Source organism: Bubalus kerabau, chromosome 23 (genome assembly GCF_029407905.1).
Source record: "Bubalus kerabau isolate K-KA32 ecotype Philippines breed swamp buffalo chromosome 23, PCC_UOA_SB_1v2, whole genome shotgun sequence".
Classification (NCBI taxonomy): Eukaryota; Metazoa; Chordata; class Mammalia; order Artiodactyla; family Bovidae; genus Bubalus; species Bubalus kerabau.
Window position 1 is genome coordinate 4874663 of NC_073646.1, and position 25516 is coordinate 4900178.

The window sequence follows — 25516 nt, forward strand, 5'->3', positions numbered from 1 at the left end:
CTTGAGAGTCCCTAGGACTGCAAGGAGATCCAAAGAGTTCATCCTAAAGGAGATCAATCCTGGGTGTTCACTGGAAGGACTGATGTTGAAGGTGAAACTCCAATAATTTGACCACCTGATGCAAAGAAGTGACTCATTGGAAAAGACGCTGGGAAAGATTGAGGACAGGAGGAGAAGGGGATGACAGAGGATGAGATGGTTGGATGGTATCACCGACGCAATGGACATGAGTTTGGGTAAACTCCGGGAGTTGGTGATGGACAGGGAGGCCTGACGTGCTGCAGTCCATGGGCTCGCAGAGTTGGACACAACTGAGCTACTGAACTGAACTGATCCCTCCAACCCACCACTGTCTTTTTGTGTCTTTTTTTCACCTGTGAAGCCAAGAGGCTGAAGGCCTGGCTGTCCCAGGTTGCTACTCTGGTCTTTTGCGAAAAAGTGACCCAGAGTAAAGAGGCCGCCAGGCCTGTGGCCTCTTGCCTGCTCCCGCAGCACTCGCGCGGAGGTTCAGAGGCACAAAGCACAGCTGTGGGGCACAGGGCCCGCCGCCTCTTGAGCTCCTGGCGGGTGGGGTTGTGCTGGGGGAGTGGTGGGAGGCGGGGCAGGTTGCTAAGGCCTCAGGTCCTGCGGACCTGGAAGCTGGAGGCAATCCGTGCTCCCTGGACCTAGGAGCCAGGTTGGGTAGGTGGTGGGGGTCCGGGGATGGGGTTGCTTTGGGGGGCAGGTGGGAAGGGGGTTGCCTAGGCCAGGGTCAGGGGAGGTGCAGGAGAGAGGCAGGGTAGGGGTGAGGCTCCAGGGGACGGTGTGGGAGGACAGTGCAAGGGCTGGCCTGCAGCAGCCCCAGTGAAGCCAAGATTCTGAGGGGCCCTCTGTTGGGGGGGTCTGGAGCAGGTGGCAGCCAGGACCTCCCAGCTGAGATGGAGTGGACGATCCTGCTCTTCCACTCCAAGTGGACCATCGCCTTTGTCTTTGGCCTCGGTGAGTGCGGCTCAGCTCCGGCCCCTATCAGCCTCCCAGGCCCAGGGCCTTATCTGGACCCCCGTCCTGCCCACAGTGGTCGTGTTGCTCCTGCTGCTATTTGTCATCAACTCCAGCTGTGGCGGCTGTATTCCCGGCTGTGGCGGCTGTATTCCCGGCTGTGGCGGCTGTATTCCCGGCTGTGGCAGCTGTATTCCCTGTGGCAGCTGTATTCCCTGCTGTGGCAGCTGTATTCCCTGCTGTGGCAGCTGTATTCCCGGCTGTGGCAGCTGTATTCCCTGCACGCCCTGCTGACAAAGCTGCTCCTCTAGGTCCCAGAAGGTGAGTTCCAAGCACCAGGGCCGGGCGGGCACTGGGGCAGCGAGGAGCTGCAGTAGGTTGGGCAGGGGGCCAAGGAGTGAAGTCACTGGCCCCCCTGTGCCTCTCTTGCAGGAATCCACCCCTACCCCAGGGATTTGATAACTTCGCCTGGACCCTTAATGCGGACAGTCCCTGCCTCCCTGTCTTTGCCCTGCTGGAGAGTAATAACAAAACCTCGTTCAGCCAAAGCCTGAGTCTAGAGCTCGTCCCGTCAGGGTGAGCAGTGCAGGTCCTTACGGCTTCACTGAGATGCCTACTGGGTTCTCCAGCCTTCAGCTGGCATGGCTGTTACCAGGAGACCTTAGGTGACATGCTGTAGCCACCCAGCCACTGTCTGTTCACCAGCCCACTCAGCCCCTCAGTACCTGGGAGGCCAAATCTCTGGGTACTCGGCCTGGCTAACTATCAGGGGCCCTTGGCCAGGTCCCCACCCAGACAGACAGAAGGGCTCCAGGCAAAGTCGGACAATCTTTATTTCTTGGACACCCCACCAGGGCTGCTAAGTGAATGCAGTCAAGGACACTATAGCTTGTGGTGGGGGGCTTCTGTCCTTATTCTCTCCCAGCCCACCCCTCAGGCTCAAGCGGGAGGGGGTGTGTGGCTGCCCCTCGCCCTCCTAGGGGTGGGGCCAGGCAGGAGGTGAAGGGGGAAGGAAGGAGAGCCTGGCTCCAGCCCAAGTCCAAAGGCTTTTGCCCTGTCGGGAGGCCAGGGTGTGGACTGGAGGCCACTTTGTGCCTCCTCACCTCCCCCATCCAAAACAAAAAGCCCATCGGCGTCCCTTCCTCCCAGCAGATCGTGTTCCATCCTGTCTGTGCAGGGGTGACAGGCAAGGTCATGTGAAGGAGGAAATAAATAGCCTGCAGAGCCCGGCCCTGGCCGGCACTCTGGGGTGGGAGTGTGTGTAGGGAGGATGGACGTCCTGGGCTCCACTCCCAGGGGACAGGCTCTTGGGCGCTCTGTTCAGAAAGGCCTGCAGCTCCAGTAGCTGGAGAACACAGAGATCTGGGGAGGAGGGAGACGGAGGACGTGATGAGGGGTCGGCCCGGGGATCTGCCCTGCTGCAGCCTGTCACCCAAGGGCCAAGCGGCCGGAAGAAGACAGTGTTGCTGAGTGACATCATGGCCCACCCCCGACTGGTGTGCGCAGAGAGTGTAACAGATCTTAAGATCAGGGGTTGCTTTGGAGACACACAAGGAGCCCTTGGCATCCCCGCCCCCACCCCAAAAGAAGGGGCTGAATGGCCCGTGGACTGGCTGGCCTCCTCGGGGTGAGGTCCAGCCCGGCCCTGACCCTGTGTTCCCACCTTATCCTTGAGCTGCTGGCAGAGCTGCAGGGAGACAGTGAAGAAGACCAGGGCGTCGTTGAGCCAGGGGATCACTGACTCCACCTTGTGCACGTGGCTCACCTCCAGGCGCTGCGTGCCCCACTCGCTGAGGGGAGACGAGAGGGGCCCTGAGGGCGGCCCAGAGGGCCAGGGCCCCACCCTAGGAGGGGCGGGGGTGCTCCTGAGACCCCTCTCAGGTAGCATACTTACAACATGGCCCCGGGGCTGTGCAGTACGGCGCCTCCGGCTGGCCGGAAGTTCTAAACAAGAAAGCATCAGGTGGGGTCAGGCCTGGGACCACGGGGTGGGCGAGGGCAGGCTGGGTGGGGGCTCACCTTGGTGGAATTGGGCTGCAGGGCGTGCAGCTGGTACACGGTGAGGCAGAGCTTGTTGAGGTTGATGTAGACATTGACCAGGAGGTCAGAAGGCAGGGTGGGGGCGAACATCCGCTGTTGGGGGAGGGCCGGGCATCCAGGGGGGATGAGGGCCAGCAGGCACGTCCCACCCCCGCCCCTCCAACCACTATGGGGGGAATTCCAGTCCCCAGCCCGTGGACTGGGGCCTTCTGATTCTTGCCAGGTGCTCCGGGTAACTTACTGCACCACTGGGCTTGGACACCAGTGACCCGGTCCGAGGGGTGGGGGGAGATATATTTTGGGGATTCAGAATGGAAGCCAAAGACCCAATCCAAGAAAACCGCACAGAGAACTCTGTCAACAATCTGGGGCCTGCAGGATGCCCTGGCACCCCTGTGTCCCTCCCGCCTCTCCTGGAGCTGGGGTGGGCCTGAGGCACTGACCGTGAGGCCGCTGGCAGCAATCTCCGGCAGAGTGAGGGTGGCCGGAGTGGTGAGCCGGTTGCGGGCTCTGGTCAGCTGCAACATCACGGCGTCCATCAGCTGGGGGAGGAGAGCTGGTCACAGAGGCTGCCAGGGCAGCCCCATCAGGAGAAACCAAGTTAGGGGAGCTCCCAATTCCTTCCCTAGGGCTCACAGACTCAGGCCCTGAACCCCTGCAGCAGGGGGCTTGTTAAGATGTGGGTGATTGGGCTCCAGCTGGGGGCGGGGGCAGGACATCTGTGCTGCTGACCACCCATCCGGAAGGTTCTATTGTCTGGGACCCGGGGTCCTGGTCCAATTGGGGTGGAGGAGCCCTGAAGTCAGTCCCAGAGGGCCAAGGGCTTTGAGGATGAGGGTTCAGGCAGTGAAGGAGCTTACAAGGAGGGACCCTAACTCAGCTTGGGTGTAAGGAGTCAGGGAGGGCTTCCTTGAGGAGTCACTGGGATGGGTGAGTTGAGGCCTTAAGGTGGACAGGAGCCCTGTTTTCACAGGTGAAGGAAACTGAAGTTCCATAGGTCCAAGGCCGCACGGCTGGGGAATGGTGGAACCTTTGGAGACTCATCCCCTCCCTCTGTGTGGGAGCAAAGCTCGCAGAGCCCCAGCGCCCACTGCTTCCAGCTCTTCACCCAGCTGCTGCTGTGGGCGCTGGGGTCACCTGGCTCCTGGGAAAGGCAGAATTACTGGGCTGCACATTACACCCCAAAGGACACTCACAGTTCTGAAAGGGACTTTGGTCCATCTGGTTTCGAGTTTTCATATCAGGCCCAGAGATGGCATGCAAACCACCCGAGGACACACAGCAAGCTGGAGGCAGGGCTAAAGTGTGAACTCAGGGAACCTGAGCTCATCTTGTCCCTTCACACCACGTGGACTCACTTTGTTAATTACAGAAGCTTTTCTGTTGCTGACAGTAATACCTGCAGCTCCCATCTACTGGGTGCTTACTAGAGGCAACGTCACCCGCGTTGTCATGATGGCAGGCACGACAGCTTGTCCCCCCCTTTTATCAGGTGAGGGTACTGAGGCACAGAATGGCTAAGTAAGGGATCTGAGGTGGCCTGGCTCATAGTGCAGGCCCTGGGATCAGAACCCACATCTGTTTCTGGGGCCTGGGCCGTGAGCCATTCAACTGGCTGGAAGGACATGGTGTACACCGAGAGGTGAAGGGTCGACGCTCAGCTTCACCTGAGGGTGGGGGCAGAGCTTCCCAGGGGATCGATCGGTGGTCAGGGAACCGGGCTCTCCCACTCCTGAGGTGGCTCACCTTGAGGACCTCTGCTCCTGTCCTGAACTGGTAGCTCTCATCTCGGTTGGCGAGGAGGTAAATGGCTTGGCTCACGTGGTTCCTGGCATCTTGGATCTAAAAGCAGGGCCCACTGGGCGGTCAGTGGGCTGGGCCTCGGCAGGGAAAGGTGCCAGCCTCAGAACACCCATGGTTTCTGGGGGCCCAACCTATGGATCCCCACCCTGAGGGGGCCTATCTTCCTAGTAGGGCTGGGGTGGGTGCTGCCTGCCGGGCCTGGCGGGTGCAGTGAGGCGGCCTCAGTCCCCAGTTCCTTGCAGCTCACTTTCCAAAGGAGGACAGAGGGTAACAGAGGAAAGGCACAAGATAATAGATTGTTCAGCTTTCACAAGGAAACAAGGTGATTGGGGGGTGGGCGGCGGCGAGGGAAGGCAACTCTTAAGCTGAAGCTTGTGCAGTGGCAAAAGTTGGGGAAGTGGACTCCAGGCAGAGGGACAAGCCCAAGCAAAGGCCGTGAAGTGGAAACAGCTGGTGGCCAGTGAGAGGGGAGAGGGAGGTGGCAGAAGCCAGACCCAATTACAGGACAGACTAGGAGACCAGGCACTGCCCACCCCAGCTGCACTGCTAGGAAACATCTTTGTAAGCCTGCTGCAGCCACAAGGCCCCGCAGCGGCCAGCCCTGGAGGCCTCAGCGCTGCAAGGGCCTGTTCCTGCCTGCCCTTGTGCCCTGGGCCCCGGCCAGGGAAGGGCCCAGTTACCTGCTGCAGTTTCCACTGCTTGTCCTCCCGGAAGGCAAAGTGCAGCAGCTGGTTGTTCCTGGGCATCTTCAGGTTCACGTCCTGCCAGGCAAGGGTGGGCTAAGCCGGGCAGAAGGATGTCCTCCTGCCGCTGGCCACTCTGAGCCCTTGAGCCAGGGGGCAGAAACAGAGTGTGTGTGTGGTGGCTCGAGCCTGAGCCACTCCATGTGGGAGAGGGGGAAGAACATGGCCATTTGGGCTGGGGCAAACAGGGAACAGGAAACAGGAACTCAGGCCAAGAGGAACCACAAAGAAATGAAAGGGAAAACAGCCGCGAAAGGGGAAGGTGGCTTCTGCTGGGAGGGAGGAGGTGAGTGGTTGTGGGCATATGGAGAACATTTGCAGGTGCCAAAGGACGTAACGCCCACCCGAGGAGGAGGACCTTCCCCCAGGCCTTGGCACCTGCTACAGGATCAAGTGCAGAGAGAGTTAAGATGTTGATCTGGGGCCAGCCTAACCCCGGGGCCAGGCTATAGGTAGTGCCGTGTGCAAAGCACCACCCACCACCCACCTCTCAATGGAGTAACACACCAATCTCAGAAGCAGGTTACGGGGGTTGCTGTCATTTTCAAACAAGGAAACCGAGGCCCAGAGAGGTCAAGGATCCTGCCCAGAGTCACACAGCTAGTGGGTGGCAGAGCTGAGCTAAAGCAGGGGGCCTCCCCCCACCCCCCGACTCTGGCCCGCTGGCTGCTCTGGTGGCATGGGAAGGGGCCAGGGGCCGGGGGACTCACCGCCTGGCTCAGCGCATCTCCCTGCAGAGTCAGCACGCCCTTCACCTGGTCTGTGCTACAACACGTGGGGGTCAGAGCAGCACCTGCAGCTGCCCCACCACCCCAGCCTCTCTGGGCTGTCACAGGATAGTCCAGCCTGTCCCACTGCACGCCCTCTGGACGCTGGAGCTGAAATCAGTCTGCAGGGCTGGGCCGTGGCCACACCACCAGTCCTAGAGGGTATCCCCAAGGGTCCCTCCTCCCAGAAGTCCACCGCGCAACCCCACCCCGGTTTCCACCCAGCCCAGGCTCACCCACAGCTGCCCAAGACGAAGTTCTCCTGCTTCGTGGGCCCCTCAGTGCCTGAGCCTGGCAGAGTGAAGCGGAGCGAGGCCTCCTGGGGGGCAAAGGGGAGCGGGGTAAATAAAGATCACCGACTCCAGCCCGGCCTTTGCTCCATAAGCTCCGCTCCCAGGGCCCCTCCCCCACGGCCAGTTTCAGTTCCTACCTGAACCCATACCTGCTCCTTCTACATTCCCTGGGGGTCTACCGTGTGTCCCATACAGGATAGAGGACTCAGAGACACCCTCCCCGTTTGGTTGACGAGCTTGGAAGTGGGGAGCAAAGTCTGAGAAGACAGTAGTCATGGCAACCGGTAATTCCGGCCTTATCAGGCACCGCCTGGACATTTTTTTGTATTTCCATTGGCTGTTTTTTTTAATCTTCACAACAGCCCTGAGGGCGGTACTGCTATCTCCCTTTTGCAAAGGGGAGGCCCAGAGAGATCGAGGACTTGGCTGAGGTCAAAATGCTGGGTCCTTCAGATAGGAAGTTAAACGTCAATTTCAAAGAGTAGCTTCCCCGACTCCGGGGCTCAATCCAGGTCCGCAGCCCTGGCAGGACGGCTTGTGGAACTGGGTAATTATCTGCTGGCGCCCCGGGGTAGACGCTTTTTAAGTCCTAGGACTGAGTCCGGGGCCTGAGGGCAGGGCCTGGTCTGAACACCGCGCGTCGGGTACGCAGCAGCCTCAGGAGGCCGAGGAGGAAGCCGCGCTGGGGGAGGGTGGGGAGGGTGGGCGCCCGCACAGGTCCTCGAGGTTACCTTGAGGATGTCCTGCAGTTGCCTCAGCACGGCATGCACCTCGTCGTGTAACAGCCAGCGAAACTCCTCCTCCTGCGGGGATAGGCCCGCTGTCAGCCGTCCCGGCCCACGACCGCCTCCCTCCCGGCCCGGCCCGGCCCGCGCGCCTCACCAGCACCGCCCGCTCCGCCGCCGTCGCTGCCATCACGGTCGCCATCGCCGCCGCTCGCTGCTCACAGCGACCGTCGCGGGTGCGCGGTCAGCCGGTGGCTCCCGGGCCCACCCTCGCCGCCGATTGGCTGCGCGGGCGCCCGCCACGCCCCCAGCTCGCAACGCCGCGAGCGCCGCGGACCTGCCCCCGCCGGCTCGCTCCGAACACGGCGGCGCTGCGATCTCTGGCTGCAGCATCCGCAGCCGTTCACCGGCCTGGGCGCGGCGCTCGCTCGTCCCGCCCCTCCTCGGCTCTGATAGGACGCCCTGCACTGGGCACGCTCGGGGATTGGCCAGCGGTATGGCTAGCTCTCGTCGCACCCGGCGGCTGGCCGCCTGGGTAGCCTGTTCCAGCCCGGTCTCGTCTCCTAGCTCCGTTGGTCCCGGAGGGACAACCCCCCTCCTCTCCCGCGTGGTGCTTGGTGTCAGGGCGCAGACCACCCCACCAAGGTCACAGTTGTGTTACCAAGAAACGTTTTTATTTTGCTTGCAGTAGCTTTTTGTTAATTGCACAAAATCATGTTTTTGCCATTTAAACATTATCACACAATCCTATTCTGAAAGACAAATGTTCATTAAAAACAAAGCAAAAATAAAAATTCACAACCTTAATTACCTAGATTTGTCATTTAAAGGTTTAAAGGAAAAAAAAGGGAGTGGTGGACGAGGGGCTTTCTTACAAGCTTTTCACAAGTGTCACATTTTCTCCTTTAAGAGGGAAGGATCTCAAAACAAAGGTGAAATAGCTTAAACAGAAATATTCATAAAAAGGAACTTTACAGAATTGTCAACAATATTAAGACAACATTGACTAACCAGTTTCATTACAGCATCTTCCCCCACCCCCACCCCCGTGTCCCGCTAGGACTAGAACAGGCTTTGTGTTCATACAGAATTCAAAATCCCAGTGAAATTAACAACTGTGTCAAAAACCACAGGCATCTCCCCTGCCCTCCCCACCCCCATGTTTTCTGAGATCCCCTATCCTGGGTTCTGATCAGTGGAAAAGGGCCAAAGCTGCGAGGGGGAGGGGCACACACCAGCGTGGCCACCTCAAATTGTGTTTATCACTATATATTCACTACAAATGCTGAACTTCCGCACAGCCTGACTTTGGAGAATCCAACCCATGCAGGGGGAGAGAACACTGACATCCTTTGGGTGACTTCTCCTTGTTCTCATGCCACGTTCCAAGCCCCTCTGGTCCCCTATCCAAGGAGAAATGCTCAGATTCACCTCTGAGGGTCAGTGAGCTCTGGTAACGTCAAGCCTAGATCTCCTCTTCTCTCCCGACAGACCCCAGGGCCCTGAAAGCACCGAAGACCAAGCTGCTGGCTTAAGTGAAGACACTCATTTCTGTTTCAAGAGCAGAGCCTAAGAAATGGTCGTCATTGGTCAGGCTGGGTATGGACCAACGGAGGAACAGACAGAATGAAATACTGTCTCCATGGGAGGAAAGGGGGAAGGGAGGCGAATGGAGAGAGGTGGGCACACAGAGGACTTGTGCAGGGACAGGCTGGAAAAGGGGGGACTGCTGTGAGGGGACCTGGGTCAGAGTGGCTCTTCAGAACCAGGTGGAAGGTCTGTGGCATAACGGAAACAGGAAGGAAGCCCCTTCCCCCATTCACTCCTCAGTGGTTGCCCTCAGGACCCCTTCCTAAGGGCTGGAATGCAAATCCAAATACTACAACAGCCTGGTGAGGAAGTCGGATCCCAGCCCAGGCTCCACAGTGACAGTGACTTCTGGGACAGGTGCGCAAAAGCAGTGAGGAGAGCAGGCTTCCAGGAGGTTTGCCTAGGGTGGGCTGTTTGTCGCTTTCCCTGGAAAGCCAGAGGCCTGTCTTTGCTTGACTGTGTCCATCTCTTTTCAGCTCACAAAGGCATTTATGGAGAGTTGGTTGCACACTGGTAGCTTAAACGTGACAATCCTCATCAGCGGGTCACCTGAGGTTGGAGGGGCCATGCGACCCTCTGCTTAAGAGTCTTGCTGGCTCATCGTAGCCTAGAGCTCCTCTCCGCGTGGAATCCAGTGGGGGACAGTGGACAGAACCACAGCCTCTTCGCTCTGAGGGAAGCAGTGGGAAACCTTCCAGTTCTCACTGCTGACTTGAGTTCCTCAACTGGAAGGGTCGGAGATAAGACAGCTCGGAAGAAGGGAAAACAAAAAAGCCAGGCAGCAGTTTCTGGGCAGCTTCTATCCTGGGGCAAGAGCCAGTGTGGTGTTCGTGTGTTTGTGTGTGGGGTGTGTGTGTGTGAGAACACACAGCCACCTAGTCCATGGCCAGTGCCCAGCTCAAGAGCCTCCCCACAGGCCACTCCTGCTGATACCCCTCCTCTCTCCAGGACCTCCAGGGGAGGAGCGATGCTGTGTGCTGTGCTCATGGCAAGTCTCAAAGTCTGTATAAAAGGAGATGGAGACAGGTGGACTGGTCCAGAGTTAAGTCCCAGGACCCCAACTCCGTGTGAGGAAGAGGGGGTCATAGGGAAGACAGGGGTGGGTTGGGGTCAAGGACTTAGTGTATATAGGCTCGGTACACGGCAGACATGTCATTGTCAGACTGGTCCAGTGCCTTGGCTCTTTTGTACACCTGGAAAAAAAAAACACAGGTTTAGTCTGGCCACAGAGCTGACTTACAGACAGACCTGCTTCCTAGAGGGGTTCTAGGTGCGGTTAGGTGGGTAGGTTCTGGACCCCAGGCTGTCTGGGTGTGACTCCTGGATCTCCCAGATCTGGCCTGACCTTGGACTAAGTACCTCAGTTTCTCTGTGCCTCCAGCACTGCTTCTTGATTTCATGGGGAGGCTAACAGGGTTACAGTGAAGGTTAAATGGACTGAGGGATGTAAAGTGCTCAGGGCTCAACACTGGTTAGTAGTTACAATCACATCCCTTCCATCTGAAGATGCTCCGAGGCCTTCCCCATTCTCTCTGGGCTGCTGCCCCTGTCCTGCCCCGTCAGCTCCAGGGCCTTCCCCGTCATCCATCTGAAGTACCAGGTGCGCCACTTTACTCGACCACCTCCATCCCTTTACTCTGTTCCATTTTATTCACAATTCTAACCTTCTGGAATTCTTCCTTGTTGAAACATTTATGTGCTTACCTTGTGCCTCCTTCCATTAGAATGTAACCTCTACAAGGAAGAGAAGGGGCTGTACTATGTCCCCAGAGCCTAGAATGGTCCTTGGCAATTAACAAACAGCCACTCCAAAGGTACCAGGTGAATATGAAAGAGTGTGAGAAAACTTAAAAAAGCCATCATTCAATAAGGGCAGGGCAATGTCCAGTCATGTTGAAAAAATGCAGCTGGACACAGGTGTATTTTTTTTCTATTTTTAAACATAGTTCAGTTGGAGCCATCATGATTGATGTCCATTACAGCTCGGGTATAGCTGTGAACTCAGAACAAAGGCTAAATAAAGACCTTTTTCAGATAAAAGAGAACTAATTGTTGCCAGCAGACCTGTGTTCAGGAAATGCTAAAGCAAGTTCTTCCAGCTGAACGAAAAACAATACCAGAGAGAAATTCAATTCTTCAGAAAGGAAAGGAAAGAACTGGAAATGGTAGAGAAACAGAAACTTATCTTTTCTCTGAATATCTTAGAATTCATATGATTACTAAAGCGAGACACTCCAACAATGGTGGGCTTAAAATAAAAGCAAACATAAAATATAGGACACTTGTACACTAAAGCAAGGGTTCTCAACCTGGGGTCCTTTTGCTCCCCACCTGGAGCGACATTTGGTAACGTCTGGAGACATCTCCTATCAGCCAAGGGGGTGCAGTCACATCCAGCGGGTAGAGGACAGGGATGCCACAATGCACTGGACAGCTCCCACAGCAAGTATCAGCGGTGCCCAGGCCGAGGAACAATGCTTCCAAGGATGAGAGGGAGGAAGTGGCAAATGGATACACATTTTACGTAGAGGGCCAATCTAGGACGTGAAGTTAAGATGCATACAGTAATCCCGAGAGGAAAGACAAAATAAAGATGATGCACTTGTTAAAAAAAAGCCATAAAAAAAGCCAATAGATAAAAAATGGGATCCTAAAAAACATTCAAATGTTCCAAATGAAAGGAGAAAGAGACAGACAAAAGCCAGGGGGACAAATGGCAATCAAATGATAAAACACTAGCTCCAAATTCAACCACACACCAACAGACTTCAAGACAAAGTCTAAATGTTAATGGACTACTTAGCCTTAAGATCCTGAACTCCAAAACAGTGGAAAACCTAAATTCACAACATCGAAATGGCCAGAAACCACCATGCTCCACTGAGAAATGAACCAAAATGTCTGTTTCCAAGTCCATGAATCCTGTAGAGTCAGGGAGGGGCAAGTGGAAATCACCTGGCAGAGAAGTGCTCCCAACACAAGATACCACAGAACCCTTCAGAAGTAACCAGTTACAGATAAACTCATCAACGAAAAACCATACAACAGCCAGGAACTTCACTGCCAAGAGAGAACCTGAAGGTAAGACAAGAGGAACCAGAAATTGTACTGCAGCCCGGGGGGGTGAAGTAAGTACTCAGATGTTCAGACAGACAAGGAAGAGAGAGACACAGAATTCAAGGACAGAAGATTAGTCAACTATGAAAAGGCAGGTTACTGTGTATTTTTTACTGATTTTTGGCTGCACTGCTCAGCTTGTGGGACCTTAGTCCCCCAACCAGGGATCAAACCGAGGCCCCCACCAGTGGGAGCACAGAGTCCTGACCACTGGACCCTCAGGGAGCTCCCCAATACTGTGTATCTGCATTTCTTTGCCTCTACAGGAAAAGCCACTAGAGACCTCTATTTAACTTGGATAAAAATGTATACAGCTTATAGCACTTGAAAGAGAGAACTTCTAAAATGAATCCACATGATTTATATATGTATGTGTCTCACAAAATGTGGTTCTTACTGCAATTCAAAGATAAATATTGCTCAGCTGTTGTACTTCTATCAGATTGAAATAAAAGATGTAACACACGGAAACTGTAAACCTGAGAAGGCTATAGTGGCCATATGAAAGTCTGACAACAAACTTCAAGACAAAGATCAAGATGGACACTTCTTAATAACAAAAGGGCAAATTCATCAGGAAGGCAGTACAACCATAAACGGCTAAGAGCCCAATAACAAAAACTTCCAAAGATACTAAGTGAAATGGACAAAATTAAAAGGGAAACGAATAATCCCACAATGATAGTTGGAGATTTTAACATCCCTTTCTTGGCAATTAAAAGAACTGGATAAAAAGGTTAGTAATGATGATCTGAAAAAATACTACTAGCTATCTCGACCTAACTGATACATGCAAAACAGTCTTCTTAAGTGAATACGGCACACCCACCAAGACAGACCATCTGCTAGGCCACAAAACAAGTCTGAATCGATGCAGAGTTAAAAGCCATACGGAGTGTATTTTTTGACCACGAAGATACATTAGAAATCAATAACCATTTGATATCTAGGAAATCCTTTAGGATTTTTATTCATATTTGACACACTTTTAAGTAACCCACAGGTCAAAGAATTTCCAGAGAAGTCAGCATGGATTGGAGGAGACACACAAGCCTAAAACCAACAACCTAAGACTCCCCCTGGAGAGGTCAGACACAGCCAAGCCAAGGCAAAGTCGCAGAGGGGCAGTGCAAGGGAGACAAGGGAAGTCTGCAGGCCCCACCCACAGCCTCCTGCAGTTACCTCATTGGCTGCAGCAGCCATGGGGGTCGGATGGTTGACGGCATCACCTAGCGCAATGGCTAAACGGAGATCCTTCTGAATGTATTTCAGGTAGAAATCGGGCTTAAAGTTTCCTTGCAGGATATCTGAGGAGGGAAAGGCATCCACCAGAAGAATTAAAAGGATCCTAAATAAGAAAACATCTGGAGCACTGTCAGGGCTCAACACCTAGCATTTCCTCCTCCTCAGACACCCAAGAGACAAGTTCCCAGCTTGCACCCCCAAATCCTACGGGGCTTCCCTCAGAGCTCAGCCGGTAAAGAATCTGCCTGCAATGCAGGAGACCCTGGTTCATTTTCGGGGTCAGGAAGATCCGCTGGAGAAAGGATAGGCTACCCATTCCAGTATTCTTGGGCTTCCCTTGTGGCTCAACTGGTAAAGAATTCGCCTGCAGTGAGGGAGACCTGGGTTCAATCCCTGGGTTGGGAAGATCCCCTGGAGAAAGGAAAGGCATCCCACCCCAGTATTCTAGCCTGAAGAATTCCATGGATTGTATAGTCCATGAGGTCGCAAAGAGTCAGACGCGACTGAGCAACCTTCACTTCACTTTGACTGGGGGCCAGACTGACTGGAGAGGATGTGTCATTCACACAGAAGGAGCTCCCCAAGAAGACACTGCTCTGTGATGGCTGCTCGACCCAGCTCCCCAGCTAGAACCAAAACTAAAACGCAACAAGAGCGGTCAAAGGCAACTTACTTTGGCACTTCTGGTCCAGGAAGATGCTGGCCAACTGTCCCTGATTGAGGATGTCCAAGAGTGTCTGCTGGGACTGGCCTGTGACTTGGGCCAGGGTGAGCCCCTCTGCAATGGTGGCCATGAAGCTCCCCTGGACCATGTTCACAATCAGCATCATCTTAGCTGCGTTGCCAACCTCACCTGCCCAGGGCAAAGAACTGTGGTCACGTCCCAGGAATCCCATGCGGAGGGACTTTCTGCCCACCCTCACCCCTGCTCGGACCCACCTCTACACCCAGGGGAGGCCCCATTCACCTGCCCCTGACAGAACTGGCTCTGACCCTTCTGGCTCTTCCTCCTTGCAGGCACTGACTGTGCAAGTCAAAGAAACCTTCCCACGGGGGCCCCAGGCAGAGAGGCCGTGCGGGACTGACGCTGTCCTCAGGGTGGTCTAGAGGGGATGTGGCCCACCCAGCCTCCAGGCCTGCAGTGGCCTGATGGGTGGGCAGGCGTGTTACCTAGAAAGAAGGAGGTCTTCCCCATTGCCTGGAAGCAGCTGCTGCAGTCCTCATACAAGCCCCTGTCTCCGGCCGCTAAGATCACCAACATCCCATCATTAGACAGCTGCTGATTCCCTGAGACCGGGGCTTCCAGAAAGCGGCCCCCCCTGGACACAATCACCTGGAAAGGAAAGTCACAGCTTCTGGAGGCTGTGCCTCTCACGAGGGTCTTGGGCAGGAAGCAAGGAGCACGCAGGGGCTGGAGCACTAGGCCCTCCACGCTGAGCCCCATAGCGGACATGTGTACCAAGGTGCTGGGCTGATGTTGGGGGAGGGCCAGCAGACTGTCCTCCACCAGATGCTCGAATCCCATGCAGGAGACAGCGAGGAGCTGGGGGTCCTCAGAGGCTCCCATTACAAAGATATCAGCAACACGACCACACTACGGCTTGGCCGACCACCCTTTCTAGGACAGACACGGCCCTTCTTTGATTTCAGCTGCTCTTTGAACACACGTGGGCCACAAGTCACCACCACCTCCTCACCTTGGCCCAGAGGCTCAGGGTGGGGGGATATCCTGCTAGGATCAACTGCAGAAAGCTATTTAAACCACAAAGACCCTGCTGGCAGACTGGACTGCTTCCAACTGAGAGGCTAGCAGCCACGGGACCTGACGCCTCTCCCAGCTAAGAAGCACTTCTCCTGTCTCAGCCATGCAGACTAACTGTAGACTTGAAGGCAGAGAGTGAAAACAGGCTAGAATCCCATAGTCTCTGCTGTGGCTCTGGAGTAACTATGTGGCCCACACTGGGGTGCGGTGAGCCTGGGTCTTGGGCTCCAACTGAAAGGACGCTGGAGGGCCAGCCTGAATGAGGCTGCTACCTGGGCCAGCTCGGTGACTGTGTCAGCGTCCACCGTTGACATGTCCACGTAGCACTTCCCGGGGCGGATCCCCTGAAGCACTCCACTGGGGCCCAGCACCAGCTGTGGGGACACAAGGGAGAAGCAATAGCCCAGGCTCCCAGCCAGACACCCAGGTGACCCTCAGACCTAAGGTCAATGTCCTGCTGATTTTTTCTGGCTCATTTCCCAAACAGAAGCTATTAAAGCTCAAAAGAGAAGAGCATGTAAATAAGCAAAGGAAACAGAAGAATTTATGCTATGTTCCCATTTACCATCAAAAAGAATATATGTGTATTTCTTTTTAATAAAAGCCTCCCATTGAAAAGATGAAAGGTCAGTATTTATTTTTTGGCTTCTTTGAATTTACCTGGATTAGTTTAGTCACGAGTTCAACAAGATAACTACTGCACTTGAACTTTTAAAGCATACAAATACAGTGACAGCTAAATATAGGAACTTGGCACATGGACCAAAGGCACACTCAGCCTCAAAGCTTCCAGCTCACCAGGAACACATGAGCTTGTCAGGAACCATTTCAGCACAGACCTCAGGGACCCCAGTCAGTGTCATTCTTTGTTCTGAATTAAAGGAAGTCTTGTGTTCAGTCTACGCAAACACCCTTCACAATGGGAGATGGCCCCCAAATGGGACACCCAACCCCCCACATGCAGACACTCACTCGGTGTGCAGGGGACAAGGGGAGGAGGCCAGCCAGCGTTCCTGGCCACAACCTGAGATGCTGGGGGGAGGGAGGGATCCTTACGTCCTTGGCTGCCTTTGGGTCCGACACGCAGGCAAAGGTGATGTCACAAGTTGAAACGACTTCAGCGGGGGTTCTTCCTAGGCGGGCCCCCTCCTGGATGAACAAATCACACTGCAAAAGTCACAGATCCTAATGTGAGCTGCAGGCAGTGCACAACACACACACTAGCCAGGCCAGAGACACAGCGCCCAGTGCTCCTGCGTGGCCTCCCAAGGCAGGCGGTCTGACTGCTCAAGGGGAAGTGGACGGGAGCCCCTTAAGGACAGTCTTGTGTGTCTGCAAACTTGGTGCCGAGGATGCATGTTCTACATTCTGCTCCATAGGAAGCACAAAACAAGTGTCTGCTGGAGGCTTCCTGAACCAAGAATGGGACATGAAAATTAATTGTCCACAGCTCTCTGTGGCTGTCTCGGCTGTGGTGAAATCTGCCCAGTGCTGTGTGAGCCAGGGAAGCAGGGCTAGGGCCAACAGGCTGCCACTTCCTACTGAATTGCTTCGGGTCGGGGTTGGGGGGGCATGGAGCAAAAAGCACTAACTCTTCTTTTTAAAAAAATAAAATCACCTGAACTATCTCATAACAAAATATATCGTTAACATTTTGGTCTATTTCCTTGTTCTATGGGCACTAAAAAAAGTATTTAGAATAATTTGGACCTATGATTTTGTATCTTATTTGCCCCACTGAGAGACATATCTGAATTTACCTAATGGCTATCCTGGCCCAATTATAAATGACCCCAACAAATACATGTAAAGGACTTCCCAGGTGGTTCAGTGGTAAAGAATCCACCTGCTAATGCAGGAGATGCAGGTTCAATCCCTGGGTCTGGAAGATCCCCTGGAGAAGGAAGTGACAATCCACTCCAGAACTCTTGCCTGGAAAATTCCATGGATGGAGGAGCCTGGTGGGCTCTAGTTCATAGTTTTGCAAAAGAGTGGGGCATGACTTAATGACTAAAACAACAAGAAGGGTAAAACTTCTTGCAGGTGAAGAAGCAACAGTTAGAACCAGATATGGAACAACAGACTGGTTCCAAATTGGGAAAGGAGTACGTCAAGGCTGTATTTGTATTGTCAACTAGCTTATTTAACTTCCATGCAGAGTACATCATGCAAAATGCCGGGCAGGATGAAGCACAATCTGGAATCAAGATTGCTGGGAGAAATATCAATAACCTCAGATATGCAAATGACATCACCTTTATGGCAGAAAGCAAAGAGGAACTGAAGAGCCTCTTGATGAAAGTGAAAGAGGAGAGTGAAAAAGCTGGCTTGAAAGTCAACATTAAAAAAACTAAGATCATGGCATCTGGTCCCATCACTTCATGGCAAATAAATGGGGAAACAATGGAAACAGTGACAGACTATTTTCTTGGGCTCCAAAATCACTGCAGGTGATTGCAGATGGTGATTCAACGCTTGCTCCTTGAAAGAAAAGCTATGACCAACCTAGACAGCATATTGAAAAGGAGAGATATTACTTTGCCAACAAGGTCCATCTAGTCAAGGCTATGGTTTTTCCAGTGGTCATGTATGGATGTGGGAGTTGGACTGTGAAGAAAGCTGAGCAGTGAAGAATTGATGCTTTTGAATGGTGGTGTTGGAGAAGACTCTTGAGAGTCCCTTGGACTGTAAGATTAAACCAGTCCATCCTAAAGGAAATCAGTCCTGAATATTCTTTGGAAGGACTGATGCTGAAGCTGAAGCTCCAATACTCTGACCACCTGATGTGAAGCAAGGAATCATTGGAAAAGACCCTGATGCTGGGAAAGATTGAAGGCAGGAGGAGAAGGGTATGCCAGAGGATGAGATGGTTGGATGGCATCACCAACTCAATGGACATCAGCTTGAACAAACTCCGGAAGTTGGTGATGGACAGGGAAGCCTGGCGTGCTGCAGTCCACAGGGTTGCAAAGAGTTGGACACAATCGAGCAACTGAACTGAACCGAGGGTAAAAAACAGGCTCTGAAAATGGTTTTATCAGATCAGCAGCATGGAATACATTATTTAAAAACAACACAGTTCCCATAAATATATTAACGTTTTGTCCTACTTGATTTAACAAGCCAAAAATAGCAACTTCTTTGTGTGATACATTTTGATTATTTCTAAGCACAAAATATCTAATACCTTTGTTGACTGTCTCCTTGTGACCTATTTAAAAATCTTTATATCATTATTAAACTATTTGTTTAATAAGAAATTCCACTCCTGGTTTTATATCTAAAGAAAATAAAAACACTAATTTGCCTGCATCCCCCATGTTCAAAGCAGCACTACAAAAGCCAAAATATGGAAGCAACCTCAGTGCCCATCAACAGATGAGGGGATGAACATGCATTCATACTATGTGTGTATACATACACACATAGGAATATTAGCCATAAAAAAAAAAGGAGTTCTGCCATGGGCAACAACGTGGATGGACCTAGAGAATACTATTATGCTTAGTGAAATAAGTCAGACAGAGACAGACAAATACTCTACACCTGCACTTATGTGTGTGTGTTAGTCGCTCAGTCGTGTCCGACTTTTTGAGACCCCATGGATGTAGCCCACCAGGCTCCTTAGTCCATAGAATTCTCCAGGCAAGAATACTGGAGTGGGTTGCCATTTCCTTCTCCAGCACTTATATATGGAACCTAAAAAGTAAAACAAATGAATGAATATAACAAAAAAGAAACAGATTTAGAACAAACTACCAGTGAAGAAAGGGAATCAGGGAGAGGCAAGACAGGAGTAGGGGATAGTACAAGCTGTTACGTATAAAATAAATAAGCTACGAGGACATATATTGCAGCACAGAAAAACAGTCATTATTTCATAGTAACTTTCAATGCAGCATAACTTGTACAAATACTGAATCACTGTGCTGTACACCTGAAACTAACGTACTATTGTAAATCAACTGTACTTCAATAAAAACACACATACACACAGAAAAACTAGGGAAAAACACAAAAATTATTAGGATAGTGGGAAAATTTTAAGAATACAAAACCTTGTTTTCAAGTTTTCTTTTTTGTTGTTGTGGGAAGTAGTATCAAAACCTATTCATCTTTTTCTTTGGTAACTCTTTTAGACTTCTAAAAAGATCTATATTAATATTAAATTTTGTTTTCTTCTGGTTTTTTCTTTTGAAGAAACAGGGTAACAGCTGATCCCAAACTCACATTCGTAACTGCTTTGCTCTACATCCTTCTCATAAATTAATCTGAAAGGCGTAGCCATATTTATAACAGGCTTTCCAATCAAGGAAACAGGCTGACCAGAAGCACTTCTATCAAATGGGAACATACACTTGGAGTTTCCCAATGTCCTTCAACTGTGTGTCTAGATTTCCTGGTTGCCTTGGCCTTGAATCACAAAGTATCTGCCAACAGGGTCTCCGGGATTTCACTCCTGACCCAGGTCCCGCAACGCCTACCTCACGCTCAGCACTTGAAGCCCACATCTCTTAGAACAGCCTTCAGTGCCCTTTCTCCCAGGCTCCACCTACTCTCCAACCAGTTCCTTGTTATTCTTAAAAAAGGGCTGTTTCAACCAAGTGAACTGCTTACCTCGCCTAGAACATTTTTGTTAATCCAAATCCATCAGCTCTACCATCTCCCTTCACTCCAGCTCTCCCTGTGCTGCATACATGGGATGCTCACCCATCACTTCACAAACACACGCTCAGCTACACCTTGTTCCTCAAGAGGCTGGTTCTTTCTTAAAGATTTAGAACAAACTACCAGTGAGGAAAGGGAATCAGAGAGAGGCAAGACAGTGCCTGGCAAGCACAGTGAATTATTTTTCTGGTACTTAGATTATGGTTCTTCACCTTTTCCTGGATGAGAACTTGAGGGGAGCCATGACCTCTCTCCATTACACAAGACTTGGAATTCCATTTCAGAGTATGCACAGGCCCCGTGAAGCCACGCACCACCTTAGATGAAGAATTCCTGAACCTGTTCTGTCCAATGCGGTAGCCACTAGCCACTAGGACTGCTTAATTTTAAGTGAAATAATCTTAAAATTCCATTCTTCAGTCCATGAGCCATGAATCCAAGTATTTCAGAGCCACATGAGGTCACTGGCTCTCATAGAGGCCAGTGCAGATACAGCACAGCTCCTTCACCGCAGAATGTTCTGTGGTACAGGGTTGTTAACTCATTCCAAACACAACAGAGCATGGCCATTAACTCAGATGAAGCAGATCTGCTGAGGCACTCTCCATATCAATGAATTCATCACACACACACACACACACGGAAAAACCTGACAGGTTTTTTTCTCTATTACCTTCTGTTACCTATTTCAGGTAATGGCAGAGACGGGTAAATTTCTGTTTCATGTTATACCCCTGGGTATTTTCAATATTTAGTTTTTATGATCGCATCCTATGCTGGCTTATCTGCATCCTCCCCTGCCTGGACTAGGAGCTTGGCTTCTACTCCATGCACACAGAATGTGGAGCAGAGACAGCAGGGCGACTCCTATCCTCAGCTGCCCCAACTCCAAGGCCCAGGCCCCATCACACCCAAGAAGTGCCACCATGAATGCTTACTTTCTCTGCAGTCCGGTTCCAGACAGTCACCGTGTGGCCCATTTTTAGCAAGTTGGAGACAATGCCACTTCCCATGAGGCCAAGGCCCAAAAATCCTATCCTAGAAAGACAGACTGGTCAGTTCAGAGTGGGAAACGGGGTGGAGGGGAGGACAGGGTGGGATTATGAATACTACCCTGGCTCTGTTCCTCTTAAACCTGGGGAACCTCACCTCAGTCCACCACGCACGCTGCTCTGCAGTGTGCTGATACCACGACCGCAGAGCCAGCAGGAGGGCTGGCAGAGCGCGCCTTTTCTCACTCTGGCCGTGTTCAGAAGTGCTCATAAGTTTACACAAGCATTTCTAAACCATCAACTGCCACTGCAAGAAGTATGACTCATACAGGTTACGGCAAATCTTCCCAACCATTTCCTTGTTGCTTTGATGGAGGGGCTGAGCTTACAACTCCATTGCAGTGAGAAGCCAGACATTTATCTTCAGCGCACGCAACAGTTCCTCACCAGCCACCTCAGGTGCAAGGCCCTGAGGTGCCAACTTCTAGTACCCTGGGATCCATGACACGTAACAGGCGCCACACGTGCGGAGCCCCCACCGTCCTCGCCTGCTCAAGCCGACGTCCTGGTGCTCACCTCCCCTTCCTGGCTTCAGGCTCTGCACCACCTTTGCTCTCTTCATGCAGTCAGCAGGGATGGGCTTCGCTACGCCTCTTCAAAGCCTCGCCTGCTCTTTGGAGTCAGTCTTCCCCAGTACGTGGAGTCTTCTCCTGAACCTCTTTCCCCCATATTGCTCAACCTGGGCCCGTCCTCCTCTACTCTCCCCACGCCTTCTAACTGCAAGCCCGTTATGCTCCTTCTGTGACTAAAACTCAGGTGGTCAGTACGTGCTGCTTACCTGCACTTGCTACAGCTCGCCTGCTCTTTCCTGCAGCCCCAGAACTTGGGGCTCATAGCTGCCACATGGTTCAATGGATGATTTTATCTTGCTCAAATGGCTCTTCTTGGTTCCTACAATTCTTTATCTCTCCTTGCACAAGACATGGTTAAGCAACGACTCTTTCTTCATTTACTACCTCATGGTCTTGTTTCCAGCTTGTCTCTCTCTCAGCTCTAATGTTGTCTGCAGCTTCTCCACTCTGACCGGTGTTATCCTTCAGTATTTTCAGTCTCCTGGGAGCCATATCTGCAGCCACCTCTGCTAACGGGCTCAAAGGTTCCCCAATCCTTGTGGGAATACAACACTCTCATGTTTCTCATGTTCTCCGTCTATCCTGCTCTAAATCATCTGAATTAAATGCTGAAAATGGAACCCACCACTCTCCTCACCAAAGGTATAATCTGTTATTCACAGCTATCTGGGTGGGTGGCAACCAGTTTTCTCTAGGATTGTAAATCATGACAGACTAATTCTCTTTCCTTTGTTCAGTGTTCCAGGACACCCGGAAGCCCCGGGGACAAAGTTCATGCATTTGTACACTGACAGTTGCTCACGGTGTCCTTGAGGCGAGGAAAATGTGGGCCAGGTGCACTGGGTGCGAGGCAGCTCATCTGCTCAGTAGCTGGCTTTACACTCATAATAAAAAAGGATTTGAGTGATGGCAGAGAACACTGGACTCTGTCCTCAGCCTAGAGTTGGATTTTTAAAAAAATAAGCCAACACATTCCTTGTTGATTTAATGGGCAACACCCATTCCTCCTTTAATTAGCATATGCCTCAAGCTCCTTCACACCACAATGGAAGTTCACCAAATATATCTGGTTGAACAAGTGACTTCAACAGCACAAAAAAAGTGTTTTTAGTCTGAGAAAGAACCGCACAGAAGACTCAGATGGGAGATTCAGACGTTCTTTAGGAGAATGCTCCTTCCTTAAGAGCCCTTATCATCACGACTCAGAAGCACAAGGGGGCATCAGAATAGAGGCAAAGGCGAGGGTGGATGCCAGCTAAGGCCTGGGGATCGCAGTCAAGGCTCCCCACTTGTCTGGGTGGGGCGGAGGGCAGCCGGCAGGTACACTGGGAGGACTGGGGAAGGCAGGACAACAGGCTGCCTTCATCTCTTGCTCCCACCTGCCCCCACCAGGGCCAAGGTGAGGAGTTCTTCAAGTGTGGTCTCCTGATGAGCAGCCACTTATCTGGGAACTGGTCCACCTGAGACTGACTGATCCAGAAACTCTAGGGGTGCAGCCCAGCAACTGGTGCTTTACGAAGGGTCTTCCAGGTGGTTCAGAAAGGTCTGAGAACCACTGACCCAAGTGTTCCCTGCTTAGGAGACTCACTAGTGAGCAAATTCATAGTACATTCACAGGGCAATTTCTGTCTCCCGCAAGTCAAGTTACTCCCAGGCAAATCGTTAAGAATTACAATTTTCCCTTTCTCTTTCCACTTAGTCCCAGCAACGGCTGGGACACAACCCTTAAGAAGCTGCCTTGAAGTCACCCCCAGCCCCACAGAACCAGAGCCCAAGGAAGCCCTCCCCCGAAGGCCCTACTTTTTGTCTGTGGGTGTGACGCTGCCATTCACCGCCGTGCTGTCTGCGGCCTGGATGGAGGTGGACCCCGTCTCCTGGGGGAGGAAACACAGGTCGTCAGGCCGGCCTGTCCGTGCCAGGCCCTGGTGAGAATACAAGTGAGGAGGCGTAGAACTTACGTACCTCTTCACATATTTTCAACTTCTTTGTGATTGCCTGGTAACAGACAGCTGGCTAATAAAGAGGGAGTGAAAAACAATCACTTATTAAACTGAACATTTAACTGGTCTTAGTTACTATTTCCCTACTGAGGTGAGACCCAAAACAGAAAGTTAAGATCAAAACTTATTTGGTGTCCAACTTTGCTGAACTCCAACACATGAAAACTTAACTTGCATTACTCCATTCAGTTCTCATGCTGCTCTACAAGCTGCTTTTTGCTGGTGATGATGCTGAAAATCAGAGGTTTATATGTCCAAAATTATAGGCGTGGTCAGTGTACCCAGCCTTGGAATCCTGATGTGTCAACTCCAAGGTCACACACCATAAGCAGATCCTATCAGGGCTCAGCCTAACTGACAGCCCTGGGGAGACACCTGGGGAAACCGCCCCCGACCCCCAGGGCTCATGGAAGACTGCCTTCATCCAGCAGCACTGGCCACCCGTGGGTGGATGCCGGCTCCTGAGGTTGGCTTTCTGTCCTAGACTCTGAGGGCGACCACAAATGTCTCAAGCACACAGCCACTAAGTTTTAAAAGCTTCTTTGGGTTCCTTTTAAATCTTAACAATGCCTGATTCATGAGTGGTCCTCTATGTGATTTAAATTTAACTAGTTGCTCTGGACAGAGTACAAGGCAGCAGACTAGGGTGAGGCTCCAGCGAAGCAGCACTCTCCCCTCAGGCTAGCTCCTAAGGGAGGATCAAGAGCCTCAAGGAACAAGCTTACCTTCTCAGTTTGGCTGAGCAGGAAGTGATGGAAATGAGGGTCTGCATCTTTAACAGGCTGAAATCAGAAAATGATTGAATAAAACAAATTATCTTCCACCAGAGGTCACCTCCTACTGATAACCAGTCTCTCCCCTGGCTGACACACCTTTGGGAGCTGAGCTTACAACTACCTGGGAGCTCGTTTCCCACTCTGGTTCTAAGCCTTTCATAAACAATGCCCATTCCAACTGGAGGAAAACTGGCTTCAGGTGGAAAAGAATGGATGTTTCTGCCAGGCTGGTGTATAAATTACTCCCAAACACTGTGGAAAAATAATTAAAAAGTGTACCAGTGATTTTTAAATCCAGCATTCACCAGTCACTTCAGATGACCCAGCAGACCAAGCCAAATTCTCAGGCTCCTCCAGTCATAGGATTTTGGCCCCCTCGTACCTGGCGCCAAATGCTCACAGAGGGTTAATATTAACAGGAAGGAGGAAGCAACGACTGCAAGGCTTTCAAGGGCTTTTCACACGCAGGCCCAGCAGCAGGGGAGCAGCGGGCGCACCCACACCAAGGATAAGGCAGCGTGCAGGCGACCAAACATCACAGTCGTACACGTGACCAAGGTGTGTCTACAAAGTACCAAGTGGGGAAAACTGCAGAATGATCCCACTTTTGTAAAAATCAACACTACTCCCCAAAGCGAAAACCTGTAACATGGATATGTGATTATATACCTGATGGTTAAGTGGGTATGCCAAACGGTCTGGAGTGAGTTAAATCAAACTTGACAAAAGCCTGCACCAGGGTGGACTTGCACACTTCTGTATTCATTGGCAATTAAAAAGTGTCGGGAAAAGCACACCACACAGTCAGGCTGGGAAACCAGCTCTGAGGCTGGGCTTGTCATGGCCCAAGGGAGGGGTCATTACCTCACTCACGTTCGGCTGCCATTTAAACGTGGCCATGGGTCCAGCCATCATCCCCTTCACAGTACTAGACTCAGGGATGCTGAGGTCCTACAGAGGGAAAGACAGGTGGTCACAGCACTGTGGCACCTCAGGAGCAGGTGTCTTCCTCCCTCAATCGGGGCCCCTCTTCACTGCTTTGCTTCCTTTAGTCACACTCTGTCCCAAACTACCCTAGCCAGCTCCATGGTCTCCCCAGGCACAGCTCTGATGACTGTCTTATTGGGAGAAACAGGGCAAGTCCTTGTCAACACAGAGGGAAGCTTTCTTTTCTCTGGTCCAGAATGACAAATGTGTTCCTGGGCTAAAATTCCTCAAGGATGGAGGTAACCTGAAAGACCAACTGTGGTCTGCAGTGTGATCAGCGGGTCACAGGGAAAACTCCTTATTGCAAATAACGAGCATTAGGAAAACAGTACTGGCTTCAAAAGGAATCCATCGTATCTCAAAAGAAACTAAGGAAGCCACGTGGTGCAGTGAGGAGA

At 51.9% G+C, this 25516-nt stretch overlaps 2 protein-coding genes across 5 annotated transcripts in view; both read right to left on the minus strand.

The window, feature by feature from the left end:
• Nucleotides 1-1787: 1787 nt before the first annotated feature.
• ROGDI (rogdi atypical leucine zipper) lies at nt 1788-7659 on the minus strand. Its single transcript, XM_055562097.1, has 11 exons — nt 7507-7659; nt 7356-7427; nt 6568-6650; nt 6275-6329; nt 5502-5582; nt 4765-4860; nt 3462-3560; nt 2998-3111; nt 2873-2922; nt 2642-2768; nt 1788-2340 (listed from the first exon to the last, which is right to left on the minus strand). The coding sequence occupies exons 1-11, from the start codon at nt 7549-7551 to the stop codon at nt 2299-2301; spliced, it is 864 nt and encodes a 287-aa protein (XP_055418072.1). The 5' UTR covers nt 7552-7659; the 3' UTR covers nt 1788-2298.
• Nucleotides 7660-8001: 342 nt separating this feature from the next.
• GLYR1 (glyoxylate reductase 1 homolog) overlaps nt 8002-25516 on the minus strand; it is a 31887-nt gene continuing 14372 nt past the window's right edge. The window contains exons 6-16 of one of the 4 annotated variants that reach the window (XM_055562095.1): nt 24996-25082; nt 24081-24137; nt 23318-23368; nt 23156-23229; nt 20670-20769; nt 16120-16212; nt 15336-15437; nt 14472-14634; nt 13975-14154; nt 13239-13363; nt 8002-10132 (exon numbers count right to left, since the gene is read on the minus strand). In XM_055562095.1, the coding sequence (XP_055418070.1) occupies nt 10058-10132; nt 13239-13363; nt 13975-14154; nt 14472-14634; nt 15336-15437; nt 16120-16212; nt 20670-20769; nt 23156-23229; nt 23318-23368; nt 24081-24137; nt 24996-25082 (1107 nt within the window). In that variant the 3' untranslated portion in view covers nt 8002-10057. Of the gene's footprint in view, nt 10133-13238; nt 13364-13974; nt 14155-14471; nt 14635-15335; nt 15438-16117; nt 16231-20669; nt 20770-23155; nt 23230-23317; nt 23369-24080; nt 24138-24995; nt 25083-25516 lie in introns of all 4 variants that reach the window. The other 3 variants (XM_055562096.1, XM_055562093.1, XM_055562094.1) reach the window with 3 other exon arrangements.